The sequence below is a fragment of the Piliocolobus tephrosceles genome, chromosome 10 (assembly GCF_002776525.5).
Source record: "Piliocolobus tephrosceles isolate RC106 chromosome 10, ASM277652v3, whole genome shotgun sequence".
NCBI lineage: Eukaryota > Metazoa > Chordata > Mammalia > Primates > Cercopithecidae > Piliocolobus > Piliocolobus tephrosceles.
This window is the reverse complement of record NC_045443.1, coordinates 41,656,411-41,680,661: the sequence shown is the minus strand read 5'-3', so window position 1 is coordinate 41,680,661 and position 24,251 is coordinate 41,656,411. Positions and strand designations below refer to the sequence as shown.

At 36.7% G+C, this 24,251-nt stretch overlaps 1 protein-coding gene across 5 annotated transcripts in view; it reads left to right on the top strand.

The window, feature by feature from the left end:
- Positions 1-24,251, top strand: part of NELL2 (neural EGFL like 2) — a 402,175-nt gene that overhangs the window by 174,899 nt on the left and 203,025 nt on the right. For all 5 annotated transcript variants that reach the window (XM_023182792.1, XM_023182793.1, XM_023182795.1 and 2 more), the window contains one exon: positions 7,714-7,842. In XM_023182792.1, coding sequence (XP_023038560.1) covers positions 7,714-7,842 — 129 coding nt within the window. The remainder of the gene's footprint in view (positions 1-7,713; positions 7,843-24,251) is intronic.

Here is a 24,251-nt window from a genome sequence, read left to right as displayed (position 1 = left end):
AGTTTGTATTTCTGTGGGGTCGGTGGTGATATCTCCTGTATCATTTTTTATTGTGTCTATTTGATTCTTCTCTCTTTTCTTCTTTATAAGTTTTGCTAGCAGTCTATCAATTTTGTTGATGTTTTCAAAAAACCAGCTCCTGGATTCATTGATTTTTTTGGAGGGTTTTTTTGTGTCTGTATCTCCTTCAGTTCTACTCTGATCTTAGTTATTTCTTGCCTTCTGCTAGCTTTTGAATGTGTTTGCTCTTGCTTCTCTAGTTCTTTTAATTGTGATGTTAGGGTGTCAATTTTATCTCTTTCCTGCTTTCTCTTGTGGGCATTTAGTGCTATAAATTTCCCTCTGCACACTGCTTTAAATGTGTCCCAGAGATTCTGGTATGTTATATCTTTGTTCTCATTGGTTTCAAAGAACATCTTTATTTCTGCCTTCATTTCGTTATGTACCCAGTAGTCATTCAGGAGCAGGTTATTCAGTTTCCATGTAGTTGAGCGGTTTTGATTGAGTTTCTTAATCCTGATTTCTAATTTGATTGCACTGTGGTCTGAGAGACAGTTTGTTATAATTTCCGTTCTTTTCCATTTGCTGAGGAGTGCTTTACTTCCAACTCTGTGGTCAATTTTGAAATAAGTGTGATGTGGTGCTGAGAAGAATGTATATTCTCTTGATTTCTGATGGAGGGTTCTGTAGATGTCTATTAAGTCCACTTGGTGCAGAGTTGAGTTCAATTCCTAGATATCCTTGTTATCTTTCTGACTCATTGATCTGTCTAATGTTGACAGTGGGGTGTTAAAGTCTCCCATTATTATTGTGTGGGAGTCTAAGTCTCTTTGTAAGTCTCTGAGGACTTGCTTTATGAATCTGGGTGCTCCTGTATTGGGTGCATATATATTTAGGATAGTTAGCTCTTCCTGTTGAATTGATCCCTTTACCATTACGTAATGGCCTTCTTTGTCTCTTTTGATCTTTGATGGTTTAAAGTCTGTTTTATCTGAGACTAGGATTGCAACCCTTGTGTTTTTTTGTTTTCCATTTGCTTGGTAGATCTTCTTCCATCCCTTTATTTTGAGCCTATGTGTGTCTCTGCATGTGAGATGGGTCTCCTGAATACAGCAGACTGATGGGTCTTGACTCTTTATCCAGTTTGCCAGTCTGTGTCTTTTAATTGGAGCATTTAGTCCATTAACATTTAAGGTTAATATTGTTATGTGTTAACTTGATCCTGTCATTATGATATTAGCTGGTTATTTTGCTCATTAGTTGATGCAGTTTCTTCCTAGCATTGATGTCCACTCCCATTTTTATCAGGATGGTGCAGTTTGGTTTTGTTTTTAGTTTTTATGTTACTTTTCCATCCATTCAATAGGGAGTTTTTAAATCTCAGTTTGTGTGAGGCTCTTTAGGAATTACAAAATGGCTTAAGACGTGGTCTGCCCTTCAAGGACCTTTCAGGGTAACTCTGCAGTAATGAGCAACACTTCTAAAAAGAACTATGATCACTTGGACATTTAATAAGGACCATAAGAGTTTTCATTCTCACAGTGCCTAAGTCAGTGCCTTACACAACGCATGTGTGTAATTTGATATGAATCAAGAATGCTCTTTCGATTTAGTCCTCCAGTTTGCAGCTTGACTGGAATGTCTTTGGCATCCAAACATAGGTAGTCCATATCAGTGTTTCTTAAACTTAAATATACATATGACTAACTTAGGCATCTTATTGAAATGCAGGTTCTCATTCAGTAGGTCTGGGGTCAGGCCTAAGAATCTGAATTTCTACAGAAAAGCTCCTAGGTGATGCTAATGCTGTTGGCAAGCAGGACCACACTTTTAATAGTTCACTATTGCTGCAAAAAATCTATCTATTGCTGTTCCAAATCTCAGTGGATTAAAGCAATAGTATTGTGGGTCAGGAATAGTATTGTGGGTCAGGAATTGGCTAGGTGATTATTTTGCTCCATGTGGTGTTAACTGGCGTCATTCAATGCTGTAGGGCTGGAAGCCAGGCTTGGCTGGTAAGTTCAGGATGGCCTCACTATATGTTGGTCACCTTGGTAGGAATGGTTAGAAGGCTGAGCACAGCTGGTGCTCCCTCCCTCTCTGCATAATCTAAGGACCTATTCCCATGGTCTCTTCAGCAGGGGGATCATCAAACTTCTTAAATGGTGGCTCAGGCCTTCAAAGACTAGGTCTGGAACTGGCACCCCATCACTTCTATCACACACAGTTGGGCAAAGCACTCAAAGGCAGCCCACATTCAAGAGAAGGGGAAAGAGACCTCACCACAGATAGGAGTGCTGCAAAATTGTGGCCACTTTAAATAGCTGTCTTTAATGAATATTACAGATGTCCAAGGGCTATACAGAAATTACAGAGATGAATAGCATAGAAGTTAGTCAAGGTTGAGTAGGATAAGATTTGGGTAAAAAGCTGAAATAGGGCCTCTATGATATCAAGAGAAACCTTAACCACATCTATTTCTTTTTAAAAGAGTCCTAATATATTATGAAAAGCAAGTTAATACATGGAAAAGGCTAGTAAAATTGTGTTATATTTAAATTATTTACAGTTAAAAAATGTGTTTACACAGAATACTTAAAAATATAATGTAGACTATACCATGGCTAATACTTCCTCCACCAGAGATTCTGATATAACTGATATAAGAGGAGTGGGGCCTTGGCATTACTATTTTTAAAAAATCCCTGATAAATTATTTTTTGCAGCTAGGATTGTGGACCACTGGCTTAGATAATCTTCAAACTGAAATTGGACAGGTCGTCCCTTCTTGAAACATTTAGCACCATTTTTAGTAAAGATTGCATTAATTTCTGACTTCAAATATGCATATGTTTATTTTGCATATTTGAAGTCGGAAATTAATGTAAACATATGTTCTCCTGGCATTTTCTAACTTTCAAACTAAAAGAAGTCAATTTTTCAAGGCTTAAATTTTTGGTCGACTCCTAAAGATATGTTGTGACAAATTCACTTGTAATAAAATTGACCTCCTGTTTGCAGGCCTGTTTGTATAGTGCTAAAGATGGTGTGTTCACATCTGAAAGAGTAAATTGTTGGACAACAGTTAGTAAATATTCACTTAGAGCAGAGCATGAGATGAAGTGTTGACCTTTTCATAGAGGCGCAGCCAGTGGTTGGAAACTAAGCTATACCCTGAAGTCAGGCTCCAAATCGCTAGGTGCTAAATCAAATTCACCCAGGACAGTGTTCTAGGTACCCTGTAGCTAGCCGTCTTCTGTAGCAGCAGATCAGAAGAAATGTAGCAGAAAACTTTTCCACGTTTTTCCAATTAGCCCTTTCAAGGAAGCTTATAACAGATTACCACATGACAGAGATTCAGCGATTCAGCGAGGATTCTGATTTAGAAAGATACAGAAATAATGTGGATAACTTTTATATCCACAGTCCTTCTGGTTCTTCTCCTCCTCCTTGGCAACCACTTTGTCTGCCTGCAAGATCATTAAGCCTTATTCACTAGATGTCCATCCTTAATTTATTATTTATTTCATCTCAACTCATAATTATAAGCAATAGGGGCATCCAAATGCAGAAGGCTGAGTTAGTGTCAGTTCTCCTCTCCCTGGGAGACTTCTGGGTAACCCATAGTTTCCCATATTATTCAATTATCACCTTCATGATTCTGGCTATGTATATATTACTAATACCATTATATAGTTAATTTTTAAATACTTACTCTTAATCAACTCACTTTTAAAAGATTTAGTTTTATTCCCAAGTGGCGGTAGCCATGAAATAATAGAATTATTTACTAGATCTGTGTATTTCTTATACACATTAAAAGAAATCCATTGGTGTTAGTATTTTTCTATGTTCATCCATATACATGAGATACAGTTTGGGAAACACTAGGATAATCCATTATCTTGCAAACAATACCTAAATTAAGTTAGTATTCTTTCATGTACAAGTGACAGAACATCCAATTCAAGTGTAACTGCAAAAAATGGAATATGTAGGCCCAATAAGCAAAGGGTAAATTGGCTTCAGGTGTAGCTTGATTCCACTCTCAAATCTCATCCCTTTGTCTTGATGCATCTCTCAGTTTATCTCCTGTGAGGTAGCTTTGTTTTCAGGCTCAATGTGTTCTCAGCTATACCCCCACATTCTTACGCTCATATCATTATGCCATTCAAGTAGGTGGAAGAAAAAGCTCAGCATTCTCGTAAACTGAATAAAAATCCCAGAATTGAGTTTCAGTGGTCTTCATTAGCTTGAAGTAGATAATATGCCCTGACCTGAAGAAATTATTGTGTCCAGGCCAGTGGACTGCATTGACTGGTGTGGCTGTATCCTGTGGAGGAGTAGAGTTCATTTTCTTTTAAGCATCTGGGCTGAAAGTAGGGGTGAGTGATTCTTCCACAGTATAACTAGGTTATTCTTTTTTTCCACAAAAAAGGAAATAGATGCCTTTAGGCAAAACCTATAAATGTTCACCACAAAATTATTGTATACTCTTTCTCTTGATAATTATGTATTACCATTATATATATATATATATATATATATATATAGTTCTTATTTACACATAATCTTTTGTATCCCTCCTCCCCTACTTTTCCAGTTATACAGGAATGCATGTTTATATTTTACCAAAAGGTCTACACTTAATAGAAGAACACAGAACTTTATGTAACTTTGTGAAGCTTGCAAAGGGATTAGAGAACATGATATCCTTGAAGTTAAAACCTAAAGAAGGAAGTCAAAGAAAGGCTAGGTTGTATTAAATAATTGGTTCATCCATCTGTCTATAAGAAATATTTGAATTTTCTTTTATGGATCTCAACATATTTAATTTCAGCTTATTAGTAGTGCTCTAATAACTTTAGTTATTAATAAATAATATGTTATTATGCTTTTACATAGATAATTTCATTTGAACCTCACATATTGCAAGGTAGTTATTATACTAATTTTTATAGGTGAGAAAAACTGAAGGCTTAGAAAGGTTAATTGATGTATAGTTAATAATTTACACAGCAAGTAAGTGGCAGAGATCAGATGTAAACTCAGGCCTTCTGACTCCAAAAGCCAAGCACATATGAATGGAAATGCAACTATGAAGATAATAGGATTATGTTACCAACCCATACTCTGATTTGTTTAAAGCTATTCCCTATAGATCAGAAGCAACCCACTTGAAATCAAGTCTGAATTTTCCACCCATCAGTTGTTAGCCTTTTGACCCTAGCATTTTGCAAAATAGCCAGTAGATTCAATCAACTTACCTGTTGGAAGAATGAATCAAAATAGCTGACATTGTTTATAGTAAATTGGAATTTTAATGACTGAAATTTTAATTTTTCAAGTATTTGTGTTTTTAAAAACCCATATGGTAAAAAGCAAGGCACTTCCTAATTTTTACCTACAACAGTGAAAGTTGGATCACACTGTTATCTTACAGTGAGAAAATTCTTGCAGCAATGAAACTCTACATAGTGTATGTGTGCAAGATGTTTAGTGCTGAGATGAGAGGTCTCACCATTACTGAAACAGAACTGAAAATGGATGATAATAGAGGTGGCATATCACATATGGCATAGATAATATTGAGCAGATTCCAAGATGGGAGAGGAGAAAATTCAAACAAGTGAAAAGCCGAAGGAAGGTTTCGAAAAAAAAGATGTAAGAGAAATGGTATCCATTCTTAGTCACAGTCCTCTGAAAGTTGTTTGAGACAGTACAGGTAACATTATGCAGAAATTTAACACTGTGTTAGAGCTTTGTTTCTTAATACTCTGTGTATCTTAAGGGGTAGGCTAGTTTTTAGTAACTTTGCTTTAATATAGAATAAATATAAAGTGGTTTTTGAAGCCTTTTTAGTTAGTTTGATGTTGTGCTGAGCTATTGGAATAGAGAGTGAAGATGACTTTTTAGCTGAAATTGTTCTCCCTCAGGCATTATGAAAAGACAGTGGAATACATTTGAAGAAATGGCATCTCAATTTAGCTATTTAAAGAAGAAGGAAATAAAAAGATCCTAGGAGAAAGCATTTTTAACTTTTGCTCTTCTTAAGAATTTTACTTTTAAATGTACAGCTTTAATCATGACAATTTAGATTGTGAAGACTCTTGTTGAAAGAAGCTAAGTTGCCAAGTATTTTTAAATGCTGTTATTGACTATATTTTTCTGGACTTAATAAACCTGTATTTTATTTTATTTTATTTTATTTTATTTTATTTTTGTAGAAATCACTGAGTCATTTGTTTTTCTGCTGTTTTTTAATGGCATTATTACATTTTTGGAACATTACTGTTCTTAAGGGCTATTAAGTTGTACCAATAATATTTTACTATACATCATAGTTGCATTAATAGGGAGTGTGTTTTAACTCTGGAATTATAATCAGAATGAAGACCAATTTGATTACAGATAAGATGAACCAATTTAGTACTTCCATCTATATGATTTTCTCAAGTAAAAGTCTTCTTGCCTATAGGTAGATCAGATTATTCTAAGATACATGAAATATACCTTTTTAGTCGTTTTTGTTGTTGTTGTTGAGATGGAGTCTTACTATTTTGCCCAGGCTGGATTGCAGCAGCGCAATTTTGGCTCACTAGAACTTCTGCCTCCTGGATTGAAGCAATTTTCCTGCCTCAGCCTCCAGAGTAGCTGGGATTACAGGCACCTGCCACCATGCCCAGCTAATTTTTGTATTTTTAGTACAGACGGGGTTTCACCATGTTGGCCAGTCTGGCCTCCACCTCCTGATCTCAAATGACCCATCTGCCTCAGCCTCCCAAAGTGCTGGGATTACAGGTGTGAGCCACTATGCCCAGCCACTTTTTTTTTTTTTTTAAACATAGGCTAAAATAGTAATCCATTAGAAAGCGCAAAACTAGATAAATAATATACATCAAGCAATTTAAAAATGGGTGAATGATATATAATTATGTAATTTCCATTAAATATGGATTCCAGTTTTGAAGACTTCATTTCAGCATCTTAGATGATCTTTGAACAAGGGATTCAGACCACAAAAAGAGATCTTGAGAAATTGCACATGATTGCTGTCACTGTTTATAAAATGTTCCATTTTTCTTTTCTCTCATAAAGACTCAGATCTGTGAAATCTCTGTATTTCTCAAAATTTTTCTTCCTCTTTAAAGTGAACATACTTTGCCTTGCAGATTTCTAGAGAAAATTAGATTAAAGTGATGTAATATTCATCTTTAACACATTTAGAAAGTTTTTTTTTTTTTTTTTTTTGGATGCTAAGCTGTCTAATTTCTTAAATATACAATAGGTGCATTTCATCTGATTTGGTTAGTTTTACTCACAGGTGTTGATAATGTTGAACCTCCAGTTACCAGATTACCTTCTCATTGTGTTACCTTCTATGTTATAAATCTTTATTTTGAACCCTAATAATATTTCTTTTTTCAGATACTTGGAGGTTTATAATTAGAATATTAGAGACTAGATAGCATTTATAAAGTCAAAAACCAAAGAAGAAATAGAGTTAACCTGAAATAGAAATTAATTGAGTTAAACGTAAAGAAGAACTTTTTGGTATTCACAGCATGTGATTCTTCTGTAAATGTTGATGAAGATACTAATTTAAAAATTATTTAGCAAGTCATAGCTTCAAAATTAAAGAAAATATTAAGTAGGAAAATTTGCGTTGTCATAGTTTCATTTACCTTAATAAATTTCTTTTTTTTTCTGTAGGTTATGACTTTTGTTCTGAAAGGCATAACTGCATGGAGAATTCTGTCTGCAGAAATCTGAATGACAGAGCTGTTTGTAGCTGTCGAGATGGTTTTAGGGCTCTTCGAGAAGATAATGCCTACTGTGAAGGTAATCCTTGTAATGATGTGTAGCTCAGCTGTATAAATTTTCTAGGATTACTGCATGCAAAATTTATTAATTTCCCAGGTTGTCAAGTTGATGGTCCCATTAAAAGCGGTGAATTTAATTTGAAGCAAGTTAATCAGCTAAAAATAATTATCTTTCAAATTAAAGTTTTTCAGCTATCTGCTATATGTCAGACTAATAAGTTAATATGGCTGGTTTCTTGAATTAGAACAATTCTTCCACTGTGAAATTGCCTTCTTTTTTTCGTAATTAGATATTCAGATAGCTCACATATTGACATGATTACTGTGGCTTGCAGTTAGAATTGTAGTCAGAGTTTTCCAGACAGTGTTGTGTAACAAAGGCAATCACTTAACAGGAAGATAAAGTGCCTACTGCCATTTTTGTTTGCTACTCTAAGTAATCTAAGTGATTGTATTCGTGCTCTGTAATGTTTAGTAAATAGTTCCAGTGGAGTAAATCATTTTCTAGTTACTTTTAAAAATCTTAACTAATACCCAAGATTGTTTATTCTCTCGTGGAAAGTGTCTACACATACAGTGAGCAGACCCATGACATTTTCAAATGCTCTGGCTTTGACTCTTCCTGAAGAAGTCCATGAGATGTGTTAATTTATTATTTCCCTGAGGTATGGATTTGAATCATTCCTGTTAATTGTGTAACTAGCTAATGGGTTCTACAAACCAGAACATTGATTTGGAGGTGTTTGGGCATTCAGAGAAAGTTTTGGAGACTTCTAAACTTACCCATTCAACATGTCAAGCATGTGCCATAGATCTGTGGAGATGGAAAACCTCAGGTATAAATACACACGTTCTGTTTAGCTTCAGGATGATTTGTTGGCTCTTGGGAAACCAACTTCTGTTGTTTCCCTTAGCTTTAAATAGTTTTTTCTTTTTCTTAAAAATCTGTATTCATTTTTTAAATTGACCTTTGGATCAAAATATTTCTTTAAATGCTACTGATTCAGTCCTAAAAGGATCATTCCAGTTTTGCAGAAGAAAATAAATTAAAAAATGGGGAAGGCTTCCCTTCCCCATTCATAATGCAGATTTATTTAAAATTCCTCATCTTAAAAGATTTTACATAAAAATGGATTTTTACCCTTATGTAACATAGAGGTAAACTTTCATAGGAAACTAATGTATTTTCATTATAATATTTGAGATTTCTAACACATAACAAGCCCCTTTGATATTGTTTATATGTATAACATGAAACTACATGATTCATGTGATATTTTGTTTTGAATTTTACTTATATGATTATTACTTTTTAAAAATTTTTGAGCTGCTTTTGATGCTATTAAGTATATTCAATCATGTAATAAATATTTAGTGAGCACCTACTGTGTCCTGAACATTTTTCTAGGCTTGGTGTAAAGTGGAGTAAATGGTGAACAAGACTTACAAATATCCTGTGCTCAGGAGCTTTACATTCTGGGGGTAAGACAGAGAATTACTGGGTGACCATAGAACTAGAGAAGACAATTTCGGGTAGTAAAAATTAATAGGAAGAAAATGAAACAGGATGATGCACTAAAGATTGGCTGGGGATTTATTCAGAGTGGTCAACCTCTGGGGCAGGGAGCGAGGGGAGAGTAGTGGTTAACCTGAGACTTGACGGTAAGAAAGGAAACAGCCATGTAATAATCTCGGATAGAACATTTCCACCAGAAGAATAAAAAGTGGGAATGAGCTTAGAATGCTCTAGGAACAAAATGAAGGAAAATGTAGTGGAGCAGACAAATCAAGGCAATCCTGTTGGAGAATTAGGCAGGGGCCAGGTAATGTAGGAAAGTTTGCAAGGATTTCAGAGTTGCATCAAGGAGGACAGTGATATGCTCAGCCTTGTATTGAAAAGGAGAGTTCTGGCTCCAGTGTGATAGGTGAACTATGGTGTTGGGTGTGGTGGGGAGCAGTGGAAATTGGAGACCAGTTGGAAGGCTATTGCAGTAGTTCAGGTAAAGATGTTGATGGCCTGGATAAGGAAAGCTATAGGAGGTGAAGAGGAGTGAGGTATATTCATAGTACATTTTGAAAGTAGAGCCAAAAATACTTGCAGATAGTTTGTTGTGGCGTAGAATTGATCAAGAGGAGCCAAGGTTTGGAATCTGAGCAACACATGGATGGCATTGCCGTTTATTGAGACAGGAAAGAAGTTTAAGGAAAGGGGCCAGATATTTAGATTACCTTACTTGCTTAAATTATTTATCAGTGAAACTTACTGAAAATTGGCCTAATCATAAAGACCAACTCAGTTTTTATCTGGAAGTGTTCTGGATAAAATCTGTGGCACAGATTGGCAGCTGTTTTCATCTTGAATGCATTATACAATGACAGATGTTTTACAACTTTATACTAATTGTCATTTGAATATATAATCTTCAAAACATAAGAAACTGATGGAAAAATTTGTTGAACATATTGATATAATCAAATTCAAGATATCTTGAAATTTTTTATACATAAGGACTTCTAATATATCTTTTGTTATTTAGTCCAAATAACAAAATATTATTCAGGATTTGAATAATTCTTATCAAATATGGTTTTTCCTTTGATTGTGGCATAGTTGCTAACTTTGAAGATGTTTTGACTTCTTAGAAGGAACACCCTTTTAAACATTTTTAATGCAATTTTTGCATGTTACATATTTGGTCCTTAAAAAAATTACACTTGTGATTATACATAAAAATAAGCAAGCTGTTGTTTGTAAATAACATACAATTTTATTTACTAAATCTGTGGGGTTGTTTAATGATATGACTGTAATTGAGACTATTGATTTTTACTGCAGTTTTCTTGATCATGGTTATTATAACACTGGTAACCATTGGAGTTCATTCATTCATTCATTCAATAAATATTTGTTAACTACTTACTTTGTGCAAAGTTAGAGATATGGGTAAAGCAGTAAATTAGATATACATGACTAATATTCTGTCAGGAAAGAAAGAGAATTAACAGGCCATTTCATTACACCAAAGAACATTTCATTGCAAATGTGGCAACTATTCTAAAAGAGAAGTAGGTTAATAGGGCATGTGATCTGGGTGGTGGGGTTAGGGAAAATTTTGCTTGGACGAGAAGAGTTTTATTCTGGAATTTGAAGGGTAAGTAAAAGTCAGGGAAGCATGGAAGGAAGAGCAGAAAAGAAGAGAATCTCTTATATGGGTAAATCAGCATGTCTAAGGGCTTTCAGGTAGAAAGAAGGACTTTTTAAGAACCAAGGGAAGGTCAGTAGCAGAGAGCACAGGAAAGGTGCCCAGTGAGACTGATGATGAGAAGCAGGATCTTAAAGGTCACACTAAAGATTAGGAGTTTCATGTGAAGAACAAGGGGCAGCTAATTAAAGATTTTAAGCCGAGAAGTGTCATAGTCACACTCGTGTTTTAAACATATCACTCCGGCTGTAAGATGAACGGGAGTAAGGCTGGATGCAGGCAAACCAGTGGGCGAAAGCCAGTGAGGGCTTGTCTTAAAAATAGAAGTGGAAATGTGGATGCATCTAAGAGCATTTGAGAGGTAAAACCAGCCATTCTTGATTAATTGGTGATAGCAGATGATGAGGAGAGAGGTTTAGAGGTTGATTCCCAGGTTTCTGGACTAATAAATAGGCAGATGTTGGCGCTGCTCACTTAGGGAACAGATTGAGTGAGAAAATCATGATGGATTTGGAGTGCCTATGGGACATCTAAGTTGAGTAACTAGTTGAATATACTTCAATTTGGCATTAAGGGAAGTTTAAGTTAGACAAAAAAAATTGGAATTCTTTGGCATCTAAATGTTAGTTGAGGAGATGGAAGGGATTGCCTAGAGAGTTTTGAGCAACACTTAAGCATTTTATAGAAAACATGGTTTGGTGATGGTGATAGCAAAGTCATGGCTGAAATTTAAGAGGAAAGAGAAGAGAAGGTGGTGTCACAGAAGCCAAGAGAAGAGAGAATTTCAAGAAGAAAGTAGGATGTGTCTGAGAGATCAAGAAAAATGAAGACTGAAAGATGTCCTTTGCGTTGAACCTCACAGATGACACTGAGGACAGCAATAGTGATTTTGGTACAAAGTTGGTGATACAAGCCAGTTTGGAGTACATTGAATATTGTCTAAGGGGAAAAAATGAATCTGAGGAAGGGAGAGGGCTTCTTCTAGATGTTTGCCTACAAAGGGATGGAGAAAGAAAGTAGCTTAGGGGACCTGAAGCTAAAGAAGGAATTTTTCTGCCCGACCCACTTTTTCTTATTTAACTTCTGTACCATTTGCCCTTGCCGCAGTATCTCAGCCAGCTAGGTGATAACTTCTTGTTCTTCAGTGAGTTTTACAACGCCTCAGATATTTATAAACATAGTTTAATATTAGGATTTTATGACAGCATGACTTCTCTAGGTTTTCTGTATAAGGGATCTAGAATGTCTGGAAGTATATTGGCCTACTTAGTTTTTTGTTAACTACATGCTTATCACATTTCTCTTTAAAAAATTATATATTCATCTCCATCCATCCATCTCATCTCCTATAGATTTCTTTCTATGTTTTTAAATATTTTACCTCACATTTGGTATTTTGTCAGTACATCTAAGATATAAAAGTTTTCAAAAATTATGTTGGACATCCTGGTTTTCAGACTGGTTTTTTGCTACATGTCTTTACTTGATAGTGAAAATTATGGGATCTTTTGATGTTTTGATTATATCTTCTTTCCTCACTTTCCACTATTCAGTATTATGTTAGGGTTATCTTGGCATTCTATTTTAGATGGTGGCTTCCAGAGTCATTTTGTAAGTTTCTTTCTTCAGCACATAATAGTTGCTGGGGATGACAGCTGTGTCAGTCCAATAGCGCATTACGATGGAGATTTTTGTGATTTCCAAACTTCTTAAAACCAGTGGCGTTTTTCCTATCTAAGCCTTTGACATTATACCAAGAACAGGAAGAGTCCTGCAAAAGTGAGTCATTTATATGATTGCATACCACACATAATTATAAAAATTGGTAATTGATGGCTTATTAATGAATTTTAAAGTAAGTTTGTGAAATTAACAAGAATATGGGAAATAGTTCAGTATAGTCTGACCCCACCTCCAAGTACCTAATTTCTTATTGATAGCCTAGTTTCTCTTGGATTCATTCAATCTCTTTCATTGTGATTCCTGCCTCCAGGTGTCATTTTTCACTTCATGTCACCATCTGTTTAGACACTCTGCCTCCTTTGTCTCTTCCCACTCCTAACCAACCAGGACCCACTCTCCAGATTAACATTCATAAAATATCATTTATTCTACTTGAGTGTTCCCAGTGCCTTCTTCTTGCTCACCACATCAAGTTCGAACTTCTCTGCCCAGCTTCCAGGGCTGTATGTCACCTGGTCGCATGTAGCCATTTATCCATTAGCCCTGAGCAGGTCACCTATCGTGATCATTTCTTTTGCTGATAATGATTCATCTGAGTTATGAATTGAATTGTGTTACCCTCACACCCCAGCCCACATTTACATTCTCATTTTAACCATGAGCATCTCAGAATGTAACCTTATTTGGAAATAGGAATATTGCAAATTTAATGTGTTAAGATGAGATAAAATCATGCTGGAGAAGGGTGAGACCCTTCATTATAAAGGGTCTCACCCCTTTATAATGATCGCTTTCATTATAAAGAGGAGAAATTTGGATACAGACACATAGGGAAATTATCATGTGAACATGAAGACAGAGATCAGGATGATATGACTGTAAGCCAAGGAAAACCAAGGATCACTAGCAAAGCACCAGCAGCTAGGTGAGGAGCATGGAACAAATTGTACTTCACAGCCCTCAGGAGGAACCAACCCTGTCAACACCTTGATTTTGGACTTCTAGCCTCCAAAACTGGGAGACAATGAGTTTCTGTTGTGCAGGACACCCTGTTTGTGGTACTTTATTATGGCAATCCTAGAAAACTAATACAATCTGACAGAAATGCCTTTAGCTTTTTGACTTAACAATTCATGATTTAATCATTCTTCTAGACTCTGCTTGATTTTTGTCTTCTCTGGGAAGAATTCCTGATGAATTTATTGTGTGCATATACTTTCTCATATTCTCTTTTTATTTTATCTGACTGAACAATTAGTACTTTATACTACTTTATATCCAGTTGTTCAGCTGGAGTATACAACACATCCTCAGATAACATCATTTCATTTCATGTTGTTTCATTATAATGTTGATGAGAAAAAAATATTCCTGACTGAGGCCACAGTCTGTGTGGAGTTTGCACATTTTCCCTATGTCTGTGTGGATTTTCCCGGATACTCCAGTTTCCTCCACACCCCAAAGCTGTGTATGGTAGAGTCACTGGTGTGTCTAAATGGCCCCAATGTCAGTGAGTGTGGGTGTGTGTGAGTGGTTTTATGATGGAATGACATCCTGGAGAGGGCTGGTTCCTGCCTTGTCTCCTGGGCTACCTGGTCAGGCTCCAGCCATGAACTGGAATACGTGGGTAAATAATTATCTTGCTTGTTTTTATTAAGGGTTCTTAAATGTATGTATAGCTCACGTTTATTTCCATGTTTAATATTAGAAGTGTTTTGGTCTTTAGTTTAGAAGTTTGGTGATGTTCCTGTGACGAGAAATATGCTGACATAACTTAACCCTTATTTATAGCCATTAGCCTATGTTAAAGTTGGTTACATTCATTGTATGCCATTTCACTTAAAGCTGCTGTTTCCAAGAGCCTACCTATGTTAAGCAAGGAGGCCTTACTGTACTTTATTATATACTGTGTTATTTATTCATTCAGATTTCAATATATGTATCTGTGTATACTTCTCTCAACGATAAGTGCCTAGTGATCACAGCCTGTTTATTTTCCTTGAATTCTCACAAACTTCTAAAATAGAGGCAATGTAGAGCTTAAGAAAGATTTGTTGACTGATGGTCTGAAGTGCTTAGATATTCTGAACTGATGGGCACCGTTAGGCTGACTCATCACTAAAGAATGACTCGGCAAGCACTGAGTTTATTGAGTTGCATTTGTACTATATATAAGAAAATCTAATCATGGTACTGACTTTTGTAGCTAAAAAGGGATTCAGTTTTAAATTGATTTCTGTTGGGCTTTAAAAATTATTCTGAATAGTGCAAGAAAAGGAATTTGTTCATTCATAAACGTTCATTATAATTAAATTATATGTGCACTGATAAATAACATACACATTCAAAGGACCTCAACTCTTAGAAGTTTCCCCATCTTCACAATTGCTTTTACAGAACACTCATTTTTTTCCTAAGATTTGAATTCTACCTAAAATTTGCAAAGCAACTCACTTCAACATGAAATATCTGGTATGTGTAAGGTGCGTAATAAATACCAGTTGACCCTGAACATGGGAATCTTAGTAAATATTCGTTTACTAAGCACCTGTGATGTGCCAGAGTTGGAATCCTCAAAAATTAACTAGTAAGTTTTTATATTTAGACATCTAGTTCAAATATCTATTTTTTAAGTTTCGTCCTTTACATCAATAAAAACATTGATTTCTCCCGCCTCATTCCTGTCCTTTTAATGCTATCTTTTGGCTAATGATACCTCTTCCACCCTCTTTCTTGTTCTGCATTTCAGGGAATTCTAACCTATGTACAAAGTAACGTGAGCAAAACTATGGTTCTTTGGAGGCATTTAAAATGCTTTTCACATATCATGGGTTTTTGTTTGTTTTTGAGGCAGGATCTCACTCTTTTGCCTAGGCTGGAGTGCAGTATTGCAGTCATGGCTCACTGCAGCCTCAACCTCTTGCGCTCAAGCAATCCCCCCACCTCAGTCTCCCAAGTAGCTGGGACTACAGGCCAGCACCACCATGCCTGGCTAATTTATTTTCTTTTTAAATTTTTTTTGGAGAGACATGATTTCACTGTGTTGCCTAGGCTGGTCATATATATGATCTTATTTCGTCCAACAGTCCTATGATGATGAAAGCTTTATTATAACCTATTTTGTAGTTTAGAAAACTAAAGAGCTTGCATATCAAACGACTCCTTCAAAATCATGTACCCAGGCAGCAAACAGTAAATTCAGGGTTCAGATTCATGTCATCTGTCTTCAAATTCTGAGGACTTTTTCTCTTTACCACTTTTAATTAATTTTGTATAGACAGAGTCTCACTCTGTTGTCCAGGCATGGTTGATATGCAGTGGCATGATCATGGCTCACTAAAGCCTTGAATTCCTGGGTAAGCGATCCTCCCACCTCAACCTCCTGAGTAGCTGAGGCTTACAGGCATGTGCCTTCACACCCGGCTAATGATTTTTACTTTTGGTAGAGGTGGGGTCTTGCTTTGTTGCCCAGGATGGTCTCAAACTCCCGGGCTCAAGTGACCGTCCCACTCCACCTTCTAAAGCGCTGGGATCACAGGCGTGAGCCATTATGCCGAGACTAATTTATTTATTAAATATTGAATCTAATTCTTTTTATAAGAAAGAGTAGCATAAGATTTTTCTTTAGAAAGGCATTTTTAATCATAGTTAGCTACTTTAAAAATTGAATGCTTCTTTTTTTTGAGACGGAGTCTCACTCTGATTCTGTATTTCATCCAGAAAGCAGCACATTGCCGTTAGAGAAATCATGTAACCAACATCCTTTGCTCCCGCACTTTCTCCCTCTTTCCCTCCCTCTCTCCTTTCCTCCCTCCCTCCTCTCTTTCCTTCTTTCTTTTCTTCCTTCCTCCCTCCCTCATCTTCCCTCCCCGTCTCTTTCTCCGCCCCTCCCTTCCTTCCTCCCTCCCTTCCTTCTCCCTCCCTCCCTTCTCTCCTTCCTTCCTTCCTTCCTTCCTTCCTTCCTTCCTTCCTTCCTTCCTTCCTTCCTTCCTTCCTTCCTTCCTTCCTTCTTGCCTTTTACCCCTTCTGTCTCCTTTCTTCTCTTTTTTTTTCAGCTGCTTACCATCTCACAACTAACTTGTTTAGTGATGAATTCCTGACACAACCATATTTGCATATGATTAACTGAGATATAGAGGAAATCTGAAAGGATTCCTTTAAGAGTAAGATGAGCGATAGCCTCAGAAAGTTGCTCCAAGAGATATGAAAGGAAAACTACAGAATGAACTCAATTCTCTGATTGCAAACCCAGCACACAAGTCCCTGCTGGATCTAATGGGAGGCTTGCTAACAACTAGGATAAATAACCTAGAGAACTGAGCCCTATGGGATTAATTAGGGAACTCTAGCAGACACTGTCACTTTCAAAACTGTTATTAATGATGCACTCTCTGTGGTACACTATGGTAGAATTTCTTAAATAAATAAAACAAAAAGTCTAAGGATACTGTATTAGTCAGGGTTCTCCAGAAAAACAGAACCAATAGGATGTGTGTGTGTGTGTGTGTGCACACGCGTTGTATATTATATGTATGTGAGATTTATTATTATAAGGAATTGGCTGACATGACTATGGAGGTTGACAAGTCCCAAAATCTGCAGTGGGCAAGCTGGAGACTCAGGAGAGCCAGTGGCATAGTTTCAGTCTGAGTTCAAAGGCTTGAGATTTGGAGACTCAATGGTATGGGTTCCAGTTTGAGGTTAGGAGAAGAAGACCAACGTTCTAATTCAAGGACTTAGGCAGATGAAATTTCCCTCTTACTCAGTCTTTTTGTTCTATTCAAGTCTTTTTTTTTTTTTTTTTTTGAGACGGAGTCTCGCTCTGTCGCCGGGGCTGGAGTGCAGTGGCCGGATCTCAGCTCATTGCAAGCTCCGCCTCCCGGGTTTACGCCATTCTCCTGCCTCAGCCTCCCGTGTAGCTGGGACTACAGCCGCCCGCCACCTCGCCCGGCTAGTTTTTTGTATTTTCTAGTAGAGACGGGGTTTCACCATCTTAGCCAGGATAGTCTCGATCTCCTGACCTCGTGATCCGCCCGTCTCAGCCTCCCAAAGTGCTGGGATTACAGGCTTGAGCCACCGCGCCCGGCCTCAAGTCTTCAATTGATTGTATGAGGTCTGTCCACATTAAGGAGGGATAATCTGCTTTACTTAGTCTACAGATTCAAATGTTAATTGCATCCAGAAACACCCTCACAGACACCCCCAGAATAACGTTTGACCAAATGTCTGGTTACCACCTGGCCTAGTCAAGTTGTCACATAAAATTAACCATCACAGGTAAAATTTAAAAGAGAGAGAGAGACAGAGAAGAGCAAAAGTATTTCTGAGGTTTCCAAATGTCATGACTTGACCTTTTAATGGCATCATCTATCCATTCAATCAAGTGGAAAAATTGCTACATAAAACAGCTTTCAGGATTAATATGATATATGGAAACATTAAAGTATTTTTAGGCTTTGAGGAACATCTATGTAACATATTTACAATGTTGAGGAAATAATGGATTTATTTTTTCATGAGAATCATTCCTTCTTCAATTAAAGAATTCTGTTATGGAAGTTCTGAAAATCCCTACTAAGTGACATAGCTAAATTTGAACTTGCATTAGCTATTCATCTGGGCTCATTCATCATTTACTTTCTACTATGCTTCAACTTTCTCAGAGTCAAAACACTTTCCATTCATTTCTAGACTTGAACACCATTAAGATATTCAAATAAGAGAAAAGGACATTTTAAAATTCGAAGCAAAGGTCTTCTTTGATAGGAGAGGATTTTGAAATTTATAAATCAAACCTGATAAAAATGAAACCTTTCTAAATTTCTTCTTAGGCATGGTTTCTCATGCAAAGCTAATTGAAGACACAATCAATGCTATCCATATACAGGTATACCTTGGAGATATTGCTGGTTTGTTTCCAGACCACTGCAATAAAGCTAATATTGCAATAAAGCAAGTCACATAGACTGTTTTGTCTCTCAGTGCATATAAAAATTATATTTACACTCTACTGTAGTCTTTTAAGTGTGCATGCCATTATGTCTTTAAAAATGTACTTATCTTAATTTAAAAATATTTTACTGCAAAAAATGCTAACAATCATCTGAGCTTTCAGAGAGTCATAATAATATTTTTCATGATGGAGGGTCTTGCTTCAATGTTGATGGCTGCTGACTGATCAAGGAGATAGTTGCTGAAGGTTAGGATGGCTGTGGAAATTTCTTAAAGTAAGATAACAATGAAGTGTGTCAATTGATTGACTCTTCCTTTCATGAGAGATTTTTCTATAGTGTGCAATGCTATTTGATGGCATCTTATCTACAGTAGAACTTTTTTCAAAATTATAATCAATTCTGTTAAACCCTGCTGCCGCTTTATCAACTAAGTTTTTGTAATATTCTAAATTCTTGGTTGTCATTTCAACAATGCTTACAGCATTTTTACCAGGAGTAGATTTCATCTCAGGAAGCTACTTTCTTTGCTTATTCGTAAGAAACAATTTCTCATCTGTTCAAATTTTAACATGAGATTGCAGCAATTCAGTCACATCTTCAGGCTTCATTTCTAATTCTAATACTCTTACTATTTCCACTGCATCTGCAGTTACTCCCTCTACTGAAGTATTGAACCACTCAAAGTCATCTATGAGTGCTGGAATCAACTTATTCCAAACTCCTGTTAGTGTTGTTATCTTGACCTCTTCCCATGAATCAAGAAGTTTCTTAGTGTCATCTAGAATGGTGAATCTTGCCCAGAAGGTTTTCAATTTACTTTGCCCAGATTCATGAGAGGTATCACTATCTATGGCAGCTACAGTCTTAAGAAATATATTTCTTAAATAATAAGACTATGAAGTGTAAATGACTCCTTGATTCATGAGCTGTAGAATGGATGTAGTGTTAGCAGCCATGAAAACATTAGTCTCCTAGTGCATTGCCATCAGAGCTCTTGGGTGACTAGGTACATTGTCAGTGGGCCACAGTAATTTGAAAGGAATCCTTTTTTTTTTTTTTTTTTTCCTGAACAGTGGGCTTTAAATCTTTAGTAAAACGTGGTATAAACAGAAGTGTGGCCATCATCTAGGCTTCATTGTTCCATTTATAGAGCACAGGCAGAGTAGTTTTAGCATAATTCTTAAGGGCCCCAGGGTTTTTGAAATGGTCAATGAGCAATGGCTTCAACTTAACGTCACAACAACTGCATTAGCCCCTAACAAGAGAGTCAGCCTCTCCTTGGAAACTATGAAACCAGGCATTGACTTCTCTCTCTCTAGCTATGAAAATTCTTGATGGCATTTTCTTCTAATAGAAGGTCATTTTGTCTTGATTGAAAACTTGTTGTTTAGTATAGCTAACTTGGCCAATGGTCTTAGCTAGATCTTTTGAATAACTTGCTGCAGTTTGTACATCAGCGCTTGTTGGTTCACCTTCCTCTTTTCTGCTATAGAGATGGCTTCTTTCCTTAAACATAATGAGCTAACCTCTGCTAGCTTTAAACTTTTCTTCTGCAGCTTCCTCACCTCTCTCAGCCTTCTAGAATTGAAGAGAGTTAGGGCCTTGCTCTTGATTAGGCTTTGGCTCAACGGAATGTTGTGGTTGATTTTACCTTCCATCCATACTACTCAGACTTTCTCATGTCATCAATAAGACCATTTCACTTTCAGTAATTCATGTATTCTATGGAGTAACACTTTAATATTCCTTCGTTTGCATTTACAACTTGGCTAACTGGCTCCAGAGGCCTAACTTTTGGCCTGTATTGACTTTCAACATGCCTTCCTCACTAAACTTCGTCATTTCTCCCTTTTGATTTACAATGAGAGATGTGCAACTCTTCTCACTTGAACACTTATTAATTGGCCTAATTTCAATATCGTTGTATCTCAAGGATTAGAGTGGACTGAGGAAAAGGGGAGAGATGGGAATGGCCAGTCAGTAGAGCCATCAGAACACACACAGTTATTGATTAAGTTTGCCATCTTATATGGGCACTGTTCTTAGTGCCCTAGGAGAATTCAAATAGTAAAATCAAGATCATTATTCACAGATAACCCCAACAGATGTAATAGTAATGAAAATTTTTGAAATATTATGGGAATTCCTAAAACATGACATGGAGACATGAAACAAGCACCTGCTGTTGGAAAAATGGTGCTGGCAGACTTGGTCAATGTAGAGTTGTCACAAACCTTCAATTCGTAAAAAGCACATTATCTGTAGAAGGCAGTTGAAGTGAATGGCAATAAAACAAGGTATGCCTGTATTCTTCTTTTGAAACAGCTCCCCATAGTTGTGTGACTTTCATGGTCAGCTGATTTTTCCCCCCCTCAATTTAGTGGCTTACCTATAGAATACTCATAATTATGTCTATTAGAGATCATGATTGCTTTGGATGCTATATAGGGAAGTAATAATAAATTAAGTCATCAATTACTGATATAGCTGTATGTTAAATAGCACTAGGAACAAGCACTTTTTTCTGAGGTGGATCTACAGGTTCTTCTTGGGAATTTGATTTTTGACTGGTTTCTATCATCAGATATAATGTAGATAATCTTTATTCAGCATTCATTATTCACAGTATTTATTAAGCAAATCCTATGTGCCAGGCATATAATGGGTGTTGGTCATATAGTCATGAGCAAAACCCTCCTACTAAACCCCTGCCTTCATGGAGTTGACTTACTAGCAGAGGTGACATCCTAAAATCTCTGCCCATTTTCCAGATGCACGTGGAAATGAGAAATGTGACTGATGGTTTTGTGCTTTGTTAAAAGTAAGTAATCCTGTTTTTATACTCTTTTGGCAGTTTTTTTTCAAGACCTCAGTGCTTGAAGTTCAACATTTGGTCCAAGGACCAGCAACATGGGCCACTATCTATGAGCTTGTTAAAAATGCAGAATCTTATACTTTATCTCAGTCCTTCTGAATCAAAATCTGCATGTTAACAAGATCTCCAGGTGATTTCTATGCATACAAAATTTGAAGAGAGCACGTTTTGGGTGTAGAGTTTATTATTTATCATCTTAATAATTTGGTGGCTGTCCAATTTTTTTCAGCCATATGCTCAACTGGAGAGGAATTTTAGTGTTCACATTCTCAGTTTATTTTCATCAGTATAAAATTTAGTTTTCTAACATTGCACCTTAGAATGTGGTTCAGGCTGCATCAAAACCACCTGAGGATCTTATGAAAAATGCACATTCCTGGACACAACCTTAATAGTGCTTGAGTGGGTCAGGGTTGGGTCTCAAATTTTTGCAAGCTTCCCAGGCAATTCTTATGCACATTAAAGTGGGAGAAGGACTATTTTTAGGCTAGTTTTACATTGATGTCTTTCTAAGGATGGATTTTTTTTTTATTATTATACTTTAAGTTCTAGGGTACATGTGCATAACATGCAGGTTTGTTACATATGTATACTTGTGCCATGTTGGTGTGCTGCACCCATCAACTCGTCAGCACCCATCAATTCGTCATTCATATCAGGTATAACTCCCAATGCAATCCCTCCCCCCTGCCCCCTCCCCATGATAGGCCCCGATGTGTGATGTTTCCCTTCCCGAGTCCAAGTGATCTCATTGTTCAGTTCCCACCTATGAGTGACAACATGCAGTGTTTGGTTTTCTGTTCTTGTGATAGTTTGCTAAGAATGATGGTTTCCAGCTGCATCCATGTCCCCACAAAGGACGCAAACTCATCCTTTTTTATGGCTGCATAATATTCCATGGTGTGTATGTGCCACATTTTCTTAATCCAGTCTGCTACAGATGGACATTTGGGTTGATTCCAAGTCTTTGCTATTGTGAATAGTGCCGCAATAAACATACGTGTGCATGTGTCTTTATAGCAGCATGATTTATAATCCTTTGGGTATATACCCAGTAGTGGGATGGCTGGGTCATATGGTACATCTAGATCTAGATCCTTGAGGAATCGCCATACTGTTTTCCATAATGGTTGAACTAGTTTACAGTCCCACCAACAGTGTAAAAGTGTTCCTATTTCTCCACATCCTCTCCAGCACCTGTTGTTTCCTGACTTTTGAATGATTGCCATTCTAACTGGTGTGAGATGGTATCTCATTGTGGTTTTGATTTGCATTTCTCTGATGGCCAGTGGTGATGAGCATTTTTTCATGTGTCTGTTGGCTGTATGAATGTCTTCTTTTGAGAAATGTCTGTTCATATCCTTTGCCCACTTTTTGATGGGGTTGTTTATTTTTTTCTTGTAAATTTGTTTGAGTTCTTTGTAGGTTCTGGATATTAGCCCTTTGTCAGATGAGTAGATTGCAAAAATTTTCTCCCATTCTGTAGGTTGCCTGTTCACTCTGATGGTAGTTTCTTTTGCTGTGCAGAAGCTCTTTAGTTTAATTAGATCCCATTTGTCAATTTTGGCTTTTGTTGCCGTTGCTTTTGGTGTTTTAGACATGAAGTCCTTGCCCATGCCTATGTCCTGAATGGTACTACCTAGGTTTTCTTCTAGGGTTTTTATGGTATTAGGTCTAACATTTAAGTCTCTAATCCATCTTGAATTAATTTTCGTATAAGGAGTAAGGAAAGGATCCAGTTTCAGCTTTCTACTTATGACTAGCCAATTTTCCCAGCACCATTTATTAAATAGGGAATCCTTTCCCCATTTCTTGTTTCTCTCAGGTTTGACAAAGATCAGATGGCTGTAGATGTGTGGTATTATTTCTGAGGACTCTGTTCTGTTCCGTGGGTCTATATCTCTGTTTTGGTACCAGTACCATGCTGTTTTGGTTACTGTAGCCTTGTAGTATAGTTTTAAGTCAGGTAGCGTGATGCCTCCAGCTTTGTTCTTTTGACTTAGGATTGTCTTGGCAATGCGGGCTCTTTTTTGGTTCCATATGAACTTTAAAGCAGTTTTTTCCAATTCTGTGAAGAAACTCATTGGTAGCTTGATGGGGATGGCATTGAATCTATAAATAACCTTGGGCAGTATTGCCATTCTAAGGATGGATTTTTAAAAAATTATTTTTGAGTCTTTAGTTTATATGCTCCTGCCTAGAAAGATGAATTATTCGATCTCCGGTCATATATTTCTGTGTATCAGAGTGTTTTTTGTTTTAACCAGGGTTTCTCAAGCTCACACTGTTGACATTTTTTACTTGATAATTCTTTGTTATGTGGGGCTGTTCTGTGCATTGTAGGATGTTTAGCAGCATCTCTGATCTCTACCCACCAGATGCCAGTAGTACACCTGTGCCTGCCTGCATTCCTAGTTGTGACAACTAAAAATGTTTGCGTTTATCAAATTTCCTGTGAAGAGCAAAATTACTCTCAGTTGAGAATATTGGTTGAAACTAAATAAATAAAAGGAGCATGGTTGTATATGAATATGACTCCCACCCCAAGTATCTATTGTTACTATTTGGTTCTCTTGAGGGCTTAGGCTAAGGGTGAAGAGAAATTTATGTATGGGGACATAAGGGCTGCCTGGACCTGTGAGTTGGTTTCAACACTCTATGGTGAGAGAGATATAATATGATGATGGGCAAGAGGAAAAACTCTTACATTTAA